We start from the raw sequence: 21,016 nt of genomic DNA, 5'->3' as shown, positions 1-21,016 counted from the left end.
GGTTGGTAACCAATTCAAGGTGTGCCATGCCCAATGCCCGTTGTCAGCAGGAATAGGCTCTGGATGTATGAATGAACACCAGGAAAGCTGCTGGCCCTGACGGAGTACCTGGGAAGGTGCTCAAAGCCTGTGCTGACCAGCTGACTGGTGTTTTCACAAAGATCTTCAATTGTTCCCTGCAAAATTCCATCATGCTATCCTCCCTGAAATCTGCCACCATTATCCCTGTCCCTAAAAAGCCAACCATTGACAGCCTGAATGATTATAGGCCTGTTGCACTTACGCCTGTGATCATGAAATGCTTTGAAATATCGGTCGCCCGCCATATCAGGGATACAACCCCTCCCTCAGTTGACCCTCACCAGTTTGCGTAAATAGGTCCACCGATGACGCAATCGCTGTAGCTCTACACACAGCACTGAGCCACCTGGAGCACCATGGGAGCTAGGTGAGGATGCTTTTCATTGATTATAGCTCAGACTTCAACACTATAATACCAGACATTCTGGCTGACAAACTCTCCCACCTTGGACTATCTTCTTCCATCTACTGTCTTAAGAACTCCTTAACCAACCACCCACAAACTGTTAGACTCATTCCACACATCTCTTCCTCCATTACACTGAGCACTGGCTCTCCTCAAGGCTGCGTACTGAGTCCTCTTCTGTTCTCCCTGTACACATACGACGGTACACCGACACACCAGTCTAACTCTATCATTAAATTTGCCGATGACACCACTGTGGTCGGAATCATCTCAAGGGAGAATGAGTCTGCTTACAAAGATGAGGTCAACAAACTGTCTCCGTGGTGTTTGGCGGACAATCACACACTAAACACCACAAAAATTTAAGAAATAATCCAGTAAAAGAAATAGTCCAGTCATTCTAATTCCTCGAGTCCCACATCACGGACAAGCTCTCCTGGTCTACCGACACCACAACAGTGGTGAAGACCCTAAGCCTAACCCATTTCCTGGGGGTAGGAGGTTCAGGAGGAACAACTTGGACACTAAGCTTCTGGTAACCTTCTATAGTGCCACTGTGGAGTGCATCCTGGCCTACTGCATTACAGTGTGGTACCTCGCTACCTCAGCAGAGCAAGGAACATTGTCAGGGACCAATACCACCCTGGTCACAACCTGTTCCAGCTGCTGCCCTTCGGCCGACGGTACACGTCTAACAAAGCACGTACAAATAGATCAAAGGACAGTTTTTTTCCCACAGCCATCAGGACTCTGAACTTGCTTTAGCACGACACACAATCCCTTCTGTGTAATAACTTCGGGGTGAGCAATAACAATGTGCAATATCTTAGATTGTGCAATATTTTAGAATTTAGCTAGCCGGGTTGTGACTTTTTATACTTTTATATTACTATTTATGTTTTTCTACTGGGAAAACACACTTTGTGGAGTAGCACCACCAATTCCGTTATGCACAGCTGTGTATGACAACAATACAGGCTTTTGATTTGATTTTGAATGCTACAGTCATGAATAAAATAATGTTAAACCTTTAAAATGGGAGCCATGAAGACAGAGAGTCCGGTGAGAATGAAGACACAAACGCCAGTCACCCTCTGCTCTCTGTAACAATCCAAATATACTCCAAACAAATCATACAGAATTACAAAAGATGTTTTAGTTGAAATTGACTTGTGTGCTCACCTAACCCCCAAGAACTTGGGTTGCTCGCCGGGTGCTGATGTTTCCGTCTCCATCTTCAAGCTGTCGATGTGAGCGATGGAGATGACGGTGGCCGCCACGTACCATGGCAGACCCATGAAGGAGCACACCACCATAAGCACAGCCACCCAGAACAGATCAAGGTGGTAGCCTGCGCCTTTCTAGAATTGTAAGATGGGGAACAACAGGTAAATAGGCATCTGTTAACATAAACATTTTTTCAGCTAACAATAGCCAACAAAAACAACATAACAGACTCTCAGTAGACAGAGATAAAAAAAATACATAAGTCACACTTGAGTAAGTGAGCGAGAAATGAGAGTGTGTCTCATAGTCCGGATAATACGGTATTAAAAAAAAGAAAGAAAACCAAATTGAAAAATACAGACTAATATGAGAAAATCTTAAAATAAAAGAAAATCATGAAAAATACATAAAAATATTTGTAATTCATTTATTTATTTATTTATTTCAATTTCTTATACATTTTTATTTATTTAAATATGACTGAAGGTAAGTGAGAGTTTTTGTATTCTCCAATGCTTTTTGATGTATAAATGTTCAAAAGACATTAAGGCATCAAGGGTTTACATAATTGTGTCAAAAATTTAGTAATCTTTAAATAACCAAATAATGTAGCTAGCGAACAAAGATTTCACTCACCTTCAGCTTGTGCTCCTTCCTGTTGACAATGACGGCCGTGATCTGCTGGTCCATGAAGATTAAGATGGTGACCAACAGAGCAGGGAGGGCTGATGCCAGGTACACCCACCACGGGTTGCCCCCAAACGGAGGCACAAACCAGCCTCGGAGGGGACTTGTTGGCTAAGGACAAAAGATGTTAACTCATTGGCTGCATTTGATGACAATAGACATTCACTCGATTTTGGCTGGAATGGGTCGAATGGATATTTCGTTTATTCACTACTCACAGTCAAAATGGATGTGACGTTGTACTGAAAAGTGATAATTCACAGCCATTCCACCAGTTCATGTGAATTGGTCATCTATCGTTATTTATGGTGGCGACTGAATTAATCACATTTAGCTGTCGACCCTACCAATATGGCTCCCTAATTAATAAAACATGATCATTCACTACTTGCTGGTAATGAGTAAAATATGGAGGCCAAAAGTTTATGAATTTTTACTTGAATATGAAATCTTTGTAACTTTTGGATTACACAATTTGGCCGCACAATGTAGCAAAATGTCTGCGTGGTGGCCAAAACGGTGGTGGCAACATCCTAAAAAGTCAGACAAATAGGCTTAAGGACAGTTTTTCCCACATCCATCAGTGCTCTAAACTTGCGGTAACACGACACACAATCCCTTCTGTGTAATAACTTCGGGGTGAGGTAACATGAAAAGACGTTGGGCGGTGATCTGCCTCCTACTGGCTGACTGAAGGTAAGTGAGAAACAGTGAGAGATAAGTGACATGCTCGGAAGGCTTGCGATGTACCCATCAGGGCAGAATGCCAAATTGCGTGTCTGAACTTATCACTTATTTGGGTCTTTTGTCGGGAAACCCACCTTATGGAGATGCACTACCAATTTCGTCATACGTAGCTGGGTATGATGACAATTAGGCTTTTGTCGAGTCAATGATGATAATAAAGCCTATGTCCGATTATTATTATTATAACCTCGAAATGCTCCAAAATCAACCTGAAGTGAGCCGGAAATGCTTCATATTCCTTTACCTTTGTTTCGGAGAATATAAAGCACTACAAACCACTGTGCACTCACCTTGAATTCAGTGGGCACGATGAGTTTGGGTGTATCCACGCCGACCATAACGTCCACGCCGCAAAAAATGAGGATGGCTAAGATGATGGCAAAGTCGCTGACCAGTTTTCTGATCTGGCGAGACAAGATGCACGGTGAAGACGACCGAGGCATGATGGCTTTGTTGGGTTGCACTCACAGTGGTGGGGAAGAAGGGACTGAACTTGAACTTTTTGAGTGCCATGGAGCAGGCATACGTGCCAAAGAAGAGGATGCAGGACATGAGCGCAATGTCCGGGACAAAGTCGCACGCTTTGCCCACCAGTTCCCCATTGTACTTTAAGCAGTCGCTGCGGCTCAATGAGGACCATGTGGCATTGATAGGCTGCAAAAAATTCTATGTATAAAGCACTGTTAATATACCATACTTAAGTCGCTAGCAAAACATACCAGATCCGTGTTGTTCCAGAACCAGATAGAGGTGCCTTCTAAGGGGTCCCCTGTGAACTCCGAGTTGTTTTCTGCATTAAAAAAAATCAGCTTGTGATTATTCTGGAGAAATGTAACCCTGCTAAGCTGTATAGAGCACCTATTTGCGTCCGTTGACGACACTAAGCTTCCAAGTCCATTTGGACTTGGACGGGCTAATGAACATTCATGACCCAAAAAATGTGAATTTTGGCATACATGAACAAGTGGCATCACTACAAAATAGCAACATTGAGAAAGTAACCATGTCCAAATTTGCATATATGGATGGTGAATTCAGAATGAAATTCACAGTAGCCCAGCTGAGATGTTGCAGTGGCCAGTGTGTGGGAGGCCGGGAACACCATGTATTGGTTCTCCACTCATCGCAAGGCACAAGAAGATGGAAAAAAAATTCTTGTTTTAATTACTACGAATTAAAAAAAAATTTCAGCACTTTAATCATTTTAATGGCGTGTCAAAAGGTTATTTTGTTTCACCCTTCATGAATGTATTTATTCATTTTCTGTTCTACTCTTAAAATGACTTTGTTGCAGAAATGGTTATATAACTTGGATTTTTTATAAGTAGACCCCTTTAATGTGCAAAAGCCCAAATACGTTCCAACCGTTGTAATGATCTCATTACTACCCATGAAATGCTATAAAAATGTCAAAAGTATACCAATTTTATATAAAATATGAGTGAAACAGGAAACAAGAGAAAAAAGATGAAAGAAAATTCATGTATCGGAAAAATACTTTATCCATTGGAGGCTATAGGCAAGGAGGAGGCAAATGTCTGACTGCTGAAATTAATATGCGTACACGTATATAAACACACAACTTAACTACCATAAGTATTGTTACTTTTGATTAATTATTGATCCAATGACCATTGCCTTTGATTACTATTTCTAAAATGCGCTAGCCATTTGTCGTCAAGCTGGGTGATAGCAAGACTCGTCAATTACCCATCTTGATAAAAAAATTAAAAAAAGAGGCGGCCTGACATATGTGTAGTTAGCGTGTCAGCCTCACAGCTCTGGGGTCCTGAATTCGAATCAGGGTCGGTCCACCTGTGTGGAGTTTCCATGTTCTCGCTGACTCTGTGTGGGTTTTCTCCGGGTACTCTGGTTTCCTCCCACGTTACAAAAACATGTGTGGTAGGCTTTTTTGACACTCTAAATCAGGGGTGCTCAATACGTTGATCGCAATCTGCAAGTAGATCACTAAGGGACTACTGGTAGATCGAATGACAGTAAGATTTGATCCAAGGATTGGCTTTGTAAAATTGTACATGGGAATTGACCTGGGAAACAGCGCCATCGCGAGTCCAAGCCCGATCACTACCTTCCTACACTATTTTGGGTCCTGCTGGCATCAGGTATATATCATCAGCATACATAACTGTTGAGCTTTGACAGGAGCCCGGAAAAAAACGGTAGATTGCGCTAAGTTGGCTTAAAAAGTAGATCTTGGAGCAAAAAAGTTTGAGCACCCCTACTCTAAATTGCCCCTAGGTTTGAGTGTGAGCGTGAATGTTTGTCCATCTCCTCGTGCCCTGCGATCGGCAGGCCACCAATTCATGGTGTACCCAGCCTCTGGCCCGAAGTTGGCTGAGATAAGCTCCACTTCCCTCCCGTGATCCTAGTGAGGATATCGGTGACCACTACCCCTTTGGGGACGGCCCTTGCATATTCCTAAAGTGCGCTAACCTCAGGTTCGGCATCATGGAGAAGCAATTACGTTTTAGCCAATGAGAGGCCAGCGGAATGTAACCAAAGAGAGAGCATCTCTATCACGACAATTTCAAAATATACCACAGTATTCTACAAAAGGTGTTTGTATTTTTGAGACTTTGCATTTGTAACTTTCATAACAACAGGGAAGTGACGTGTAAATGCCATAAAAATAACAGACAAGCTGATCAAATATCTCCACACACTTTTCTCCAAAAGGTTTATAACCCTAACCCTAACCCTTTCTAAGATTCTAAGTTTCTTTTTATTAGATATTTTTGGGATACCTGGTCTCCCAGGGCTAAGACAGATGGAAGCTTGCTCTAAATGTTATTTATTTATTTATTTAGTATTGATTTTTTTGACCTACCAAGAACAGTGGGCGCCATGCAGAGGCAGTCGTACTGTGTGACGTCCTCCGAGCGGAAGTCGGAGTTGATAGGGTAGTGGTGCGTCAACTTGATCATCTTCTTGAAGGCATCGTAGATGAAGATGAAGCTGATGAGGGCCGAGAAACCTTCCTCGGTGAAGCGCGTGAAGTACTTGACCAGGTAGCTAGCATCTGTAGCCACTAGCACCAAACACAGGAAAGCCGACCACAGCCCAATCCACAGCCGGAACTCCAGGTAGTCGAAATCGTTGTCCCTGCTCAGAAAAAAAGTCAGGTTTGACCAAACGCAAGAGAAGAAATGGAGAGTGAGAGCAGAGTGAAGTAATAACTGACTTGCTGAAATTGAAGAGGAGGCGTTCAAAGACTAGGACAGGTCCAGTGCTGCTGAGGATGGTGAGCGGCTGGCCAGAAAGCAGGCAGAAGACGCCGCCCGCAATGGCCGTACCGAGGAAGCTCTCCAGAACACCCTATAACAAAAACAAAACATAAACACTGAGCAAAGTACAAATACACTACTGAACTGGTCTGATCTAATCTCCCTTTTTGCATCACCATTATTATTCATTCATTCATTTTCTGACCCGCTTATTCTCACAAGAGTTGCGGGGGTGCTGGAGCTTTTCCCAGTTGACTTTCGGGCAAGAGGCGGGGGACCACCTTAATTGGTGGCGAGCCAATCGCAGGGCACGAGACAAACAACCATCCAAGCCCACACTCATACCTAGGGGCAATTTAGAGTGTCCAACCAGCCTACTACGCATGTCTTTGAAATGTGGGAGGTAACTGGAGTACCCAGAAAAAACCCACGCAGGCCCAGGGAAAACATGCCAACTCCACACAGGAGGATCCACTTGGATCGGACCCTCAAGCCCTAAAACTCTGAGGCCAAGGCGCTTGGTTGCTGGGTCCCCTATAAAACAGTAGTACCTCTACTTATGAATGCCTTTAGGTACGAAATTTTCAGGTTAGGAAACCCTTTGATATGGAAATGACCATCCCAATATATGAGACAAGATCCAAGTTACCTAATTTCTCAAAGTTTAAATGCATTTCCTGTATTCCTTTGAAATTGCTCCGGTAATATTGCGCCCTGCTTTACTTCCACTTGGTGCCGCCCACAACAACAACAACCACAACTCTTTCTAGCCCGCCGTTTGTCATTACGGATTTCTTTACTTAAAATTATTAATGCAAATGAAATGAATATGCGAGCTCTTGTTATTCATCAAAAAACAGAAGATTAGAAGGTGGCATGTAGTTGACTGGCAGGGAAATGGCCGGCCAAAACCAACCCTCATTGCTGTGCTTATCGAAGCAGAAGGAAGCATTAAAGCAACGACTCCTTTACATGGCCCCTCTGTACTGAATGACGAAAATAGAGCTGTATTTAAAGTTGTTTTGAATTCATTATTTGAAGTTGTTTAGATGTGTGTTTATGTGCATTTGTTCGTGTACTAGTGTTAGCTTTTGCATGTTTGTTCATCACTTTAATAAATATTTTTCTCATCATTGATTTCCATTTTGGCCTGTTTCCCACTTCTTTCATACAAAAGTGGGACACAGATAATTTTTAAAGGGTTTACTTGTTTTTTTTTTTTTTGGAACAAATGACAGAATTTACAGATAAAGTAGAGCTCTACTTATAGAAAATGAAAATTACAAAAACGTTCTGGAACCAATTAATTTTGTATGTAGCGGTACGATCTTTTTTATCTTAAGTAGAAAAAAAGTTCAGAAATGTCAAAACCCATGCTGAAACTCGGAAGATGAGATGCAAAATGGCGGTGAAAAATGGCAAAAGTCATGACACCGCTTCTTCATTGGTGAAATGTTTGGCACTCACAGCAAGAAGTGAAATTTCACCATAGAAGAAAAAATATGCGCCAAATAATACCAACAGCTGAGAAGGAGGTTGTGCCTATTTCTTCAGATTACATTTTACATCGCACACATATAGGCTACGACGAGGCTTTTCCACCGTTGTACGGAGTTTGAATCGGCATTGAAAAGGCCCCTTAAATAACCTGCATCATCTAATGCATCATAAATTAATATACTGTGCGTTACATCAAGAAGAAAGAAGCGAACATTCATTAATCACGACAAATAAAATCTTCGTTAAGATAGAGAATGCCCTATCGGTCTGGATTTTGGGCTGTAGGTAGAAGATGATTCCTATGGATACCAACATCATTAGAACTAAAGCCAAGACCTTGCTGTTCTCATAAGCAGCCTCTCGCCTACTCGGCCACCTGGACGGCCTCATTGAGAACCATCTCGTATCTCAAATTTGTCTCATATTATCGAGGTAAAAATACGCTCGGAATTTTCCTTGTATCTTAAATTTCTTGTATGTTGCGACACTCATATATGTCAAGGTCTGTATAGGGGCAGAAACATATTTGTGCATACAGTCTGGTATTTATAATAGCGGTGATCCTACTTTGCGGTTTTTCAATTATCACGGCCATGTCTGGTCTACATTATCTGCGATATTCAAAGGAAAATTAGAACATTTTTACCTACTCCTGCTTGTTCAATTTGTAATGTCTTATAAATACCACAAGATAGCAGCAAAGCACATCTTTTCTAAAGCTATTTTTCATATCTGGTACTGAGAGGCCACAAGCTGTCAAGTGTAACAACCGTTAACAATGATAGACCTTCAACCCATTTGGATAATGATTAACCAGAAACTTTCTGACCTGCATGTTTTCAGTTGCGTCGCCGAGAAGTCCGCCAAAAGTAATGGCGTTGGTGACGGTACCCAGGTAGATGAAGAGGATGGTGGAGAGAGCCTGGATGTGAAAGGCGTCAGTGATGTCGCTCAGCAAGAAAGGCGCTTTTCTTTTAATGTCCAGCAGCAGGCCACCACAAAACCTGAAAGAAAATGAATATTTTCGCTTGGGTTCTTCTTTTATTTATTTAATTTTTATACACAAGACGCATTGCACCTTCCTGTCTTCTCCAGCTCTTCGCTCATGTCATGCCCGCCTCCTCCGTGACCTCCGTCATGAGGTGTGTCGCCGTTCATCTGGGTGTCTCCACCCGCATACATGTTCTTTCTGTAAAGTTGTGGGGAGAGGCAGGTGGGGGTGCATGTATGTTTTTTTTAGTGCTCTGTGATATGGAAAATAAAATCCATCATGGTGTAATATATGTTTAGATATTCGGTGAAAATCGAAAACAAACAGGCGAGTAAAAAATATAAGTGTATACTGTTATGAATGTGGTCACGGGTCTTGCTATTGCCCAGCTTGACGACATATGCCCTGGCCATTTTAGAAAATTATGAAAAGCCGTCAAAGGCTATCACCGCTCAATTGGTATTTAACAAATTGTAACATGGTTTAAAGTGGTTTTTATGTGCCCAGTTTAACCTAAATGCTTGTGTCCCTCTCCGCCCTCACCTATGCATTCGCCCATCCAATGAAAAATGTTGTTTTATAAATCTTAATTGTATAATAATAATTTTCTCATAATGTTCTGTTTCTTGTGTGTCTCACGTATTTCATACAACAATTATATCCTTTTTCCATCTTAAAGAGTTTGGGAATAGTATTGTGACCTTGGAACAGATCAACACAATTCAGGTTGTCTGAATTGTCGCCAGAATACAATTTTTAAAGAAGTCTGTAGCAGAATGTTACGGTATTTAATCTTTTTAATAATTACCACGGCGGCTCGAGGGGTTAGCATGTCAGCCTCACAATTCTGGGGTCCTGGGTTCAAATCCAGTTTGGTCCACTTGTGTGGAGTTTGCATGTTCTCCCTGGGCCTGCGTGGGTTTTTTCCAGGTGCTCCGGTTTCCTCCCAGATTCCAAAGACATGCATGGTAGGCTGATTGCACACTCTAAATTGCCCCTAGGTGTGAGGGTTGCTTGGTTTGGTTATGTTTTTTTCCCCTGTCCAAGTGATTGCCCATTGTGTTTCTCCGCCCCTGGTGTATCCTTCCTCCTTTGTGTGTTTCCCAGGTGTTCCTAATTTTCTTGTTATCTCCCCTGTGTAAACGTGTGCATTGGGGAGGACCTTTTGTCAGAGGAGGGCAACGTTTTGGGAGGTTCTATCCGGATGGCAGGATCCCACTCGCCAGGAGGTAGCACCACAACCTCATCCAAGAACTCGTCGATACCGGCTAGCAGATCTTGCCGGTCCTTGGCCTTGTATGCAATGTCATGGAAAACCTGTAAAAGCACAACGCAATTTCTTGAGCGTTGCCGTTTCACAATTAACAGCCTTTGGCTAACTCACCTCATCCGACATAAGTGTTGCTATGGCTCTTCCAATCTCGTGATAAGACTTGGCTTTACCCTTTGGCCCAAGTAAGATGAATAAAAACCTGGAAATGGCAGTAGAAATAAATATTATCATACATTTTAAGTTACAGAGGACATCCAACAATTTCTTTCTAGAAAACTGTAATCGTCCTGGGTTCAAATCTAGGTCGGTCCACCCTTGTGGAGTTTGCATGTTCTCCCCATGCCTCTGTCTGTGTTTCCTGCGGGTACTCCGGTTTCCCCCAAGGTAGGCTGATCGGACACTCTAAATTGAGGCTCAGTGTGCATGGTTGTCTGTCTCTTTGTGCCCTGCGATCAGGTGTCCCCCGCCTTTGGCCCGGAGTCAGCTGGGATAGGCTCCAGCACCCCCTACAACCCTAATTACGATAGAGCGGTTCAGAAAACGAATGAATGAATGGTCCTAGTGGATTAATACATAAGCCACAGTTGCCAAATTCTAAGCATGATCAATTTACCTCCGAGTTAACTCACAAAATAACATAGTATGCACCAACTCCCTATTCATTGTTGAATAGTGTGTACTACTCACTGCCATAAATTGTAATTAATCTTTTAATGAAAACTAAAATGGATTCAAATGTATTTTAGGGTGGAAACACATACATTTATTATTGGATTGTGTGTGTGAGACAATGCGATTAATCGCGATTGCCCGCCATTCACAGTAATAGACATTTTGGACTGAGCCAACCCTCTTGTCTTTCGCAGTCAACTGAACCGATTTTATGTTGATTGCTGTCATTGGCACTGAAAAAGTAAATTTTATTCATTTTATGAACCGCTTCATTCTCGCAAGAGTCGCAGGGGGTGCTGGAGCCTATCCCAGCTGACTTTGGACCAGAAGCGGGGGACAGGTTGATCGCTGGGAACACCAGACCATTCAGCCCACCATGCAAGTCTTTGGAATGTGAGACGAAACGGGCGTACCTGGAGAAAACCCACTCAGGCCCGAGGAGAACATGAACTTGGACTACTTATTTGTTTATTTCTTATTCATTGATTAGTATTCATTTGTCTGTTTGTTGTTCTTATTTGTGTTAAAGGTTTAAATGACAGATTATAGATGTACAATATGATTAATCAACGTTAATCTCACACAATCAGCTGCTTTTATAATGTGTCATTATTGCCATTTATTCTGTAATAGTGTAGGGGTTTACAGTGTGAAAATTACAGTACTGTGATCTTGTGATTGTTGGCTACATCGTAAATCCAGCCTTAATCTACAAATTCGACTGTCCTCATGCTTTAAAAAAAAAAAAAAAACAAGAACGGCCTTGCTGCCTGTCTACTGGGTGAGCAACAGAAAAGCCTGGATTCCGAAAGCCTTCACAAAGGACTGGTTCTTAAACTGTTTCAACATGAGGACCTGACTAAAACTCCCACTAATGTGTTTTTTTAATTTTATTTATATGAAGCAGAGAGAAACTATTTTCACTGTGAGTACAGTATTTAAAGTATTTACATTTTTTTATATATAGATTATTTTTAGATATGAATACATTATAGTCTTTACATATGCTTATAGCAGTACACACTTCTTATACTAGTGTACTCTTATTTTTGGATAGGCACAAAAACATGTAGTATTGTACTAATAATAGGGGTGATCCAACTTTGCGTTTTTTCAATTATCGCATCCATGTCTGGTCTACAGTATCCCCAAAATTCAGGGGATTACTGTACATTATATTTCTTTATCGCATTAATAATTTATTCACAGTGTGAAACCACTTTTATCTTTGAAGAGGCCAAATTTTTCCCTGAATCACTAGTTTCTTCGCACGTTTGCTCTGATTTTCAAGTAAACAATGTGTTTTCGGTTTATTTGTTGAACCTGGTGGGGACGGGAACTTCGGTGAGGGCGCCCAGCATGACGGCCTGCTGCAGTCGCGCGAAGGCCACAAAGGGCACATCTAGGAAGTCCACCTCACCCACCAGCACATTGGAGGCCTCTGCATCCCTGGGTAGTTTCTTCATGAACTTGTTTCTCAGCTACATATAAAGGAACAAGACCGAGTTTTCGTCAAAGATTTGTATCCAGTCTTATTTCTGTTAAAAATTTAAATTTATGGCCAAAAGATCACATTTTCAATTCATTTTATATTCAATGGGTTTATATTTATTTCCACTCCATTTTGATTTAACTTCTATCTAAGGCAAGTGACTGACCTGCTCTTTTTCTGGCTTGTCAGAGATGTCGTTGAGGCTGCTGGAGGTCAAGTTCCGATGGGTGCTGCTAGGACTATCTGTTTCAAACATACAACAAACTGTGACAAGTCCCCCTTAGCAAGGAAAAAAAACATGCTGTGATTCCCTAAAGCATCACCAAAAACCCCATGCAGATTTGATCTCCAATTCTATAGATCTTCATGTTCCAGCACCATTAACGTCACCATGGACGTCCCATCCATTTGGACTGGGTGGTCAAATGAATGGGAGGTCTATCGCTGTCAAAGGCATCTAATGAGTTAACCAGAGGGAATGTTAACTCCACCCTTTCTCCCTGGAGAATGATGGCATTGTCATGTCTACCACAATCATCACTCGTACGGAGCAATGTAGGTAATAACACCTTTGTCAGTGTGGTGCAGCCTCAGGGGGTGTGAATTCTTCACAAGTCCAGGATGCACCATGGAATGGTTAATATAAAGTTGCTCTCACTACTCTACTAGTTATGCATGTTTAGATAGTGATTAATTTCAACTAGTCTAGGAATGGGAAACATAATTGGACACAACATAAGAAACATTTAATGACTCCTAATTTGGGACTCATGAAAGCCAACTAAATACATATTTGCTACACAGCCAAATAATTAACTAACAATAGGTTAAGTAGATATTTAACACACTGACAAACATTGGCTAAAACTACTACATATGTGGCTAACCAATGCTTGTATGCCACTTAATTAAAATAACTATGCAGTTAACAAGATAGTGACAACAAATTGCCTGCAGTTTACTATCTAACAAACTATTTAACTAACAAATTCACTAAATGAGTATAAAACAGTTAACAAGTTAAGCACTACAATATCCTGAAAATAAATAGTCTTTAGTTGAATACAGTCGTACCTCTACTTATGAATACCTCTAGGTACAGCATTTTCAAGTTATGAAACCCTTTGAAATGCAAATGACCATCCCAACATACAAAACAAGATTCAAGTTACGAAAGCCCTCAAAACGTAGATGCATTTCCTGTCTTTGTTTGAATTAGAAATTGTCCCTGCCTGCTTTACTCCCACCTGGAGTCTCACATAACATTTGACCGAAGTTTGTTGTCACAGAGTTCTTTATTTAAAATTATCGGTTCGAATTAAACAGATGATCAAAAAGTGGCGTGCGGTTGACTGATATTGCTAGGCAATACAGCTGGCTATAATCCACCTACTAGCATCACTACCATACCTGTCAACCTCTGCCGATAATTGCCCTTATAAATGATTATGATTCCCAGTACAAACCCCCAAAAAAACGTACAAACACCGTAGGACGCATGTTTACTCGCGGTAACTCGTTTCTTACTATGTGGCTCCTCCATGTTTGCTTCCACGATATTTACTCTGTGTATATCTACGCATGCGCATGTCATCCTTTATCGATATTGCCGTATTTACCGCTAAAAAATACATACGATTGAGGATCATTTTTGCTGGTATACCGTGATAATAGTAACGATTGATGACAGTAGCGTCGTTGGCTACCAGCCTACGAGACTATCTGGATTTGAGCCAAAACGGTCTTGTTGAGATCGGTTTTTATATATATTGGCGATTTTTTCATATATATTTCAATTTTTTTCCCGTACAAAAGTCAGTGTACGGCGTACATGATTTGAAATGGTAAAAAAAAACGTATAAAATACATGTAAAACGTACAAGTTGACAGGTGTGCACTACGCTATTGAAGCAGAAGGAAGTATTAAAAGTGACAACTCCTTGGCATGGTCTGTCTATAATGAACGACGAGATGGAGAAACTCGTAGTCATTTGAACTTGTTTAATGGTGAGTTGTTTTGAATTCACGTTTTGAAGTTTTTGTGCACATGTGCGTGTGCTAATGTTAGCTTCCTCCTTCCTACACAGTACTACTGCATGAATACTGTATTTTCTCGCATATTTATTGACTCCACGTATAAGCCGTACCCTTAAAATTGCCTTAAAATCATTGAATTTTAAGATTTTTTTTCTTATAAGTCAGAGCACGTTTAACAACCGGTAAAACGGAAGATGGCGGCGCCCTGAGCAAACAACGGCAGACACAAGTCATTGAGTTTTTTCACATTTTATTCAAGATACGTTTTTTTCTTTAATTTCATTAATTGACGTCAAAATTATTTTTTTAGCATTTTATCTGTTTATATTTTCTCCTTTTTGAAATAAATGACCGTATCTGCCGCATTGTCTTGCGTTATGGCGTTTCATCTTTGTAACCTTGCAGTTTTGTGCATGTCGAGTCTAATTTGTGTATTATGCATATGATATTTAAGCCTTAACCTTGATTAACTCGTCATTTTTTTCTGTTAAAAATATGGCTTATAAGCGAGAAATTACGGTAGAACATGTTTTTGCATGCTTGTTAAAGAAATTATTTTCTCATCATTTTCTTTCATTTTTGTCTGTTTGAATTACAAAAATTACATATAAGGTACTGCTCTATTTCCGATGCAAGTTCCCAAAAAGTTCTGGAAGTAATTTCAAAACTACCGTCCACAGGATGACTGAGGGAGGGTAAGTATAAAGACTGAGAGGTAAGTGATCCATCTTATTCTTGTTGGCATCGGTGAGGCAACTTGTAGTCGCCGGAAAATGGCGCTCAAGGCGGAGAGCTAACAAGTATAAATATGTCATAAATAAATGTCATAAATGTGTCTGGCCTGGGAAGACGAACTTGTGGAGAAGCACTATACAATTTCGTCATACGCTGCTGAGGGTATGATGACTGCTAGGCTTTTTGTCAAGTCAATGATGACGACAATGCCTATGTCTGATTTTCATTTTCATTTTCATTTTCATTTTCATTTTTCAAATGTAATTAACTAACCAATGCTCACATCCACTCAATTAGTAAGTGCCACTTAAACCAATAGATATCAATCAGTTGAATAAATAAGTAGTCTAAATATAGTGACAACTAACAATCAGAACAAATGCTCACATCCAAGTAATTACTATTTAACAAAATAACTATCAACCAATTCACTGAATAATTTCCAAAACATACGGACAAACAAACAGCCTCCCTTAATAAGGAATATATAAGTAAAAAATGTCCATATCTAACTAAATAGGTAAAAAAGCAGCTCATAAAATAACTAACCAAAACACATTTACAAGAAATACTCAATCACCTGACCGACCACGATCAAATATAAAAAAACTAAACAACGGATGAAAAACAAATATCAACCACTTAACTTGAATATTAATCAACAAATATTCCAGCTATTTATTAAATGATAAATGAGTCCAAATGAATCGAAAACTAGTCACCAGTTCACTGGTGAAATTAACTCAGTAATTAGATAAATAATACAAAATAAATTAATAGAGCCAACTAATAAATAGACTTAATAAGACATCCAACAGACTGAAAAGTTTACCCACTAATAAGCATTAAACTACTTCCCGAGCAAGCCAACTTTTATGACAACATGGCCTGACACGCTGATTGATCTTTGGTGGAGGTCCCATTGATTTTTAGATTTTGTGTCCAATTACGGGTTAGAGGCAGTGTTTGCGCTGCTCACTTACTGAGCCAATCCATGCTGGCGCTCCTCTGACTCTGCAAGTCCTCCATTGAGATGCCGCTCGACAGGCACGTCACGGAGGTCTCCAGAGGACTACGGCCTTTGTTTAGTATTAGTTTAGTAGCGGGTTAGCCATCCGGACAGCAAAAAAAAGGACAGAGAGAAAGGCCAAACACCCACAAAATGAAAAGGGAGCCAGCACATAGAAAAAAGCAACTAACCAATAAGCAAAATCAACTAGATATAACAGTGGAACCTCAAAGTTGTGGCCTGTGGGACAGTATTTTGTGGTACTTTACTTGATGCCTGTTTTATTTTGTTTTTCTTCTGTTCAGGCTAAGTTAATTTTCCAGCGATGATGGTCAATCTTATCACTTATCCAAATTAAACTCATTAACCAAAATCAAATCATTTTATTTTTTCATTTTGTTTATACTTCTAATACTAAAATATTGTCTTTTTAGTAACTTCAAATTGAATAAATAGGATGATTTTGCAATTACGGCAAAGACCTAAAGATGCTTAGAGGTTGCACTGCTATGAGAGCATAGTCATCCAAGTCTCTGGAAAGAAGAAGCACCAAAAAAAAAAACGCATTCTTACATTTCAAAGACTTGATGCGTGCTCACAGATTTTTTTGTTGTTGTTTCGATTGGCATTTTTAGCAGTTGCTGTCACTTTTCACCTCCCTGATATTCCCAAAAATTCCAGCTCACTCAATTGGATTAATGCCCAAAAAAGTTTATCAAGAAAATTGATGGAAAATTAGTTAGCAGTCGTGCAGACTACTAATAGCACACAATTGTCATTGGATAGCAACACGGAGGTGGAAAGCTGACAGTTCATACAACTTTTACTAATCTAAAGCATTGTCAACTCGATTACACGCACACACACAAACAAATGTTAAAAGCGACTCAGCATAAATAAAGTGTATCATTAAAGCATGAAATCATGCTTGATGTGCATGCTAGTTTAAATGATCTTCATGTGATAAAGATGAACTCAATTGGAACGTCGACCCTAGCAATATGACTGCCATGTAGGATTGTCAATGACAGTGAAAGATAAGCATTCACAGCTAGTCCTCACAGTTTATAGGTGCTATGAAATGCTGATCGTGTCAAAAAATGGAATTGACACCATAAATGTAATTTCTAATGTAGAAAATAGAATATTGGGACTCAAATCTGTCTGTTTCTTCAAGGGTTTTTTTTCTTCTCATTTTCTAGTTCTTCCACATAAAGCCACCATGGAATGTCAACTATTCTAACACAAATCTGGTTGTAACATCACCACTAATATTAATATCTTGCTTTCTTGAAGCACTTTAGCTAGTAATCTGTTAACAGAATGGTCACACAGGAACAAGATCGTAGAAAACTGCAGCAAATCTGCAGTTTATTTTGGGAGCGAAATCATCTTCTGTTTAGTGTTTAGTTTTTTTGTGAGTGGGGTCAAATCAAGCAAGAACGAAAGACTAATTACCTTGTAATTTCTTTACTATGTCTTTTGCGTCACAAATTATGCGTCACAATTTTTTGGATTTGTGTCTAAAATGTGGTCTGCTGTCATTTCAAAGTTATTTTTGGTAGTATTTAATAGCACTTTTAAATGTATTGTAAATGGCAGACTGAGTAAATATTTGTTTGTTTGTTTTTTTTACTTGTTAAACTTTTTTTGTAATTTTTTTTCAATGATCGACCGTAAGAGATGAACTCAACGGGTGGAGGTGGTCATATTTTAGTGAGTTCAAGAGAACGATGGTTTAAAGTCTAATTTCAATTGAACAAGCAAGCATTTGAGAGCTTTGTTAGTCGAGTACATGTTGCCTGAAATGGTGATCCTGAGTTGCTTTTAAAGTAGTTGTAGAGGACCCAAAAACCAATGGAGACTGCAACAGACTGATTGGACGGAGCATTACCGTTGTCTTGGTTGGAAAAGAGCCTACTTGCGCTGGAGACGGTCTTGCCTATGTCGGCCAGCGAGCGCAGGTTGGACTTCTTGGTCTGGTGGCGATGCCTGCGCAGCAGTGTGTACATCACCTTGTCCTTAAGCTCCGCCTTCAGCTGACCGCTTTCAATCTGGTTATTCGTGATCATCTCTGGAAAGAAACAGTGACAATTTAAGATTTCAAAAAGGGGCCCCTTTAATGGAAAAACTAATTGCTGTTTCAGGTGAGTTATAATTTCACCTGATTACAATTGCAAAAAGAGTGAGAAAGTTACAAGACCTGAGGTTGTCCTAACATTCTTGTGTTCATTTTAGATTGCTTACAGTCACTTCTTAAAGATTTCATATTACTTTCTTTAGATCTAAGGGGCATTTAAGGGGACTTGTGGTGACTGGGATTTTTTTTGTTTTAATTTTTTTTCTCTAAATGCTTACAGAAGTGAATGATTGGGCCAAAAAAACAGGCTGATATGGTGTTTCTTTTTGTGTATTTTCATTTTATGTATTATTGTGTGAATGTGATAAGAAATAACAACGCAGGTTTTCTGGAAGTAATTTCGATCCGGCATTAATTTATTAGAGTTGTAATATTAGGTCAGTGCCGTGAACTACATTAACAGGCCGTCCCCATGAAGTGTTAATTGCAATTGGTGCGTGTGAGCCTTCGTGACCTAACACATAAAGCAAAAGATGGTGCCCATTTTTTCAACAACACTGACAGTAGAAGCGCTTCAGGGAAAGTGTACTGTATAATGGGCTCAAACCAAGAGGCCAGTGAAGTGCACTCAATTACTTGACATGAATCAGTGATAGCAGTAACGTTTCTCGCTTCTTTCACTGCTCTGTGTAACTTTGGGTCCTAGCATGTGAAGACGTCAACAAAGTCCTTTTGGGGAAGAGAAACTCGAAGAAAGTGGACAGTGCATAAAAATCTGAATGTGCACACAATGTTTGGTAAATGGATTTAGAGCCTTAAGAGGGACTCAAAGCATTTGGATTTTTATTGTGGACAGACTGAGCAAAAGAGGGGCATGGACAATTTAAAGGAGCCATATGTAAGACTGATGGTCAAAATCAATGCTGCAATCAGGGTCAACATTTTGGAGCACACAACAGTCCAATTTGATTTGCCTGATAAAGGCTTTGCAATGGAGAATCAAGCTCTTTTATTGTACCAATGTTGAATTTCAATCAGAAAAGTCAAAGGTTAACAAACTACATGTTGACATTACTGATGATCATGTCAACATGCATACATCATATGTGGTTGGCAACCTATGTATATATTACTTAAATTAAATAAATGTAGTAGTATGCACATATAAAGAGACCAACTTGGGTCAATTGACTGCAGGAAAAAAAATCATGCACGAGAGGCCTGTTGTACACTGTAAATTGTCCCTAGGTATGAGTGTGTAAGTGTAAGTGGTTTTCCATCTCCTTGTGCCCTGCGATTGTCTGACCACCAATAATGGGTGTCCCACCCACCTGGTAGCCATTGTTGCTTGAGATAAGTTTCAGCACCCTCGTGATCCTTGTGAGGATAAACGGCATGGAAAATGAATTCATGTTTATTATTACGACAGCCCAGTCACCGAGTGGTTAGCTCGTCGGCCTCACAGTTGTGGGGGTGAGGGTTCAATTCCAGGTCGGTCCTCACTACGTGGATTTGCAAGTTCTTCCCGGGGCTCTGTGGGTTTTATCCAGGTACTCTGGTTTCCTCCAAGATCTGACATTATGCATGTAGGCTGTTTGAACACTCTAAATTGCCCCTAGGTATGAGAATGAGCACAAATGGTTGTCCGTCTCCTTGTGCCCTACGATTGGCTGAGAACTGATTCAAGGTGGCTGTAGTTGACTAGAATAGGCTCTAGCACCAACACAAAACTTTTGAAGATAAGCACTTGGGAAAATGAATGAATCAATGAACGAATGAAAGAACGCTTTGTTTTAGTCAGAGTCAAATTAATTTAAAGGAGGAAGGCGACCAAATGTGTATTTACTGGTAGCCTTGCCCTCTGCTAATTTAGTTTTCAACAAATTTTTTCTTGTTGTTTTTCTTTTGTCCACATCTCATCATCGATTGCCGTGTTTTACCATGAAGCTAAGACATTTATACTCACCGACCACCTGAGGCAAAGTAGAGGCCTCCATGTCTAGCAAGATGGTGCCTTTCTCGATGCAGGTACGCAGCTCAAACAGGCTGTGCAGAGATAAGGTGGCTACATGAGGTTTGCTCCAGCGCTCGCCGCCTTTTTCGACCTTCTCCTCAAACTTGATCCACCTGAAAAAACAAATTTTAGAAACACTTTGTAAGAGGGCATCTGTCAGACAAGCCATGCAAAAACACCAAACTATACCTTAATTTATTCATTAATTTATCTTCCATACCACCCATCCATGAGAGGGATGTGGGGCTTGCTGGAGCCTAACCTAATCTTTGGGCAAAAGATGGACTTCAACCTAGACTGGTCGCCAGTCAGCCATAGGCTACACAGACAGACAAACAACCATCTACACCCCCAATCATAATCCGAGGCCTGCGTGGGTTTCCTCCGGGTACTCTGGTTTCCTCCCACATTCCAAAAACATGCATGGTAGGCTGGCTGATTGGACACTCTAAATTTCCCGTAGGCATGGGTGTGAGCGTGAATGGTTGTTTGTCTCCTTGTACCCTGTGATTGGCTGGCCACCAATTCAAGATGTCCCCCGCCTCTAGCCCGGAGACAGCTGGGATTGGCTCTAGCACCCCCGACTCTATTGAGGATAAAGCAATTCAGAAAATGAGAGAGAGAGACTATTTTATATTTAGTTATGTTGCGCAATCGTGAATCCTGGGAGTAAAATTCAATGAGTGCCTGCATCATGAATTTCTGGACAGTTTGGAAGTTGGAACGGCGTGAATTGCTCGGGCTGTGTAGTGTGCTGAATAAGTTGCTTGAAAATCTACAAATTTTATGTGCATTGCAATGCAACCCCACAAGAAATGTG

The 21,016-nt window shown here is 40.5% G+C and overlaps 1 protein-coding gene across 5 annotated transcripts in view; it reads right to left on the bottom strand.

Annotated features, from left to right (window-relative positions):
* The window catches only part of slc4a4a (solute carrier family 4 member 4a), a 56,675-nt gene that overhangs the window by 7,224 nt on the left and 28,435 nt on the right, over positions 1-21,016 (bottom strand). For 2 of the 5 annotated variants that reach the window (XM_077716114.1, XM_077716116.1), the window contains exons 6-22: positions 20,149-20,309; positions 17,997-18,176; positions 16,077-16,172; positions 12,488-12,564; positions 12,153-12,310; positions 10,269-10,356; positions 10,047-10,201; positions 8,972-9,082; positions 8,723-8,897; positions 6,351-6,484; positions 5,997-6,271; positions 3,868-3,938; positions 3,617-3,802; positions 3,439-3,552; positions 2,351-2,512; positions 1,670-1,848; positions 1,516-1,588 (exon numbers count right to left, since the gene is read on the bottom strand). In XM_077716114.1, the coding sequence (XP_077572240.1) occupies positions 1,516-1,588; positions 1,670-1,848; positions 2,351-2,512; positions 3,439-3,552; positions 3,617-3,802; positions 3,868-3,938; positions 5,997-6,271; positions 6,351-6,484; positions 8,723-8,897; positions 8,972-9,082; positions 10,047-10,201; positions 10,269-10,356; positions 12,153-12,310; positions 12,488-12,564; positions 16,077-16,172; positions 17,997-18,176; positions 20,149-20,309 (2,395 nt within the window). The remainder of the gene's footprint in view (positions 1-1,515; positions 1,589-1,669; positions 1,849-2,350; positions 2,513-3,438; positions 3,553-3,616; positions 3,803-3,867; positions 3,939-5,996; positions 6,272-6,350; positions 6,485-8,722; positions 8,898-8,971; positions 9,083-10,046; positions 10,202-10,268; positions 10,357-12,152; positions 12,311-12,487; positions 12,565-16,076; positions 16,173-17,996; positions 18,177-20,148; positions 20,310-21,016) is intronic. The other 3 variants (XM_077716117.1, XM_077716119.1, XM_077716118.1) reach the window with 2 other exon arrangements.

Source organism: Stigmatopora nigra, chromosome 4 (genome assembly GCF_051989575.1).
Source record: "Stigmatopora nigra isolate UIUO_SnigA chromosome 4, RoL_Snig_1.1, whole genome shotgun sequence".
NCBI lineage: Eukaryota > Metazoa > Chordata > Actinopteri > Syngnathiformes > Syngnathidae > Stigmatopora > Stigmatopora nigra.
This window is presented reverse-complemented; position numbering and strand designations above follow the sequence as displayed.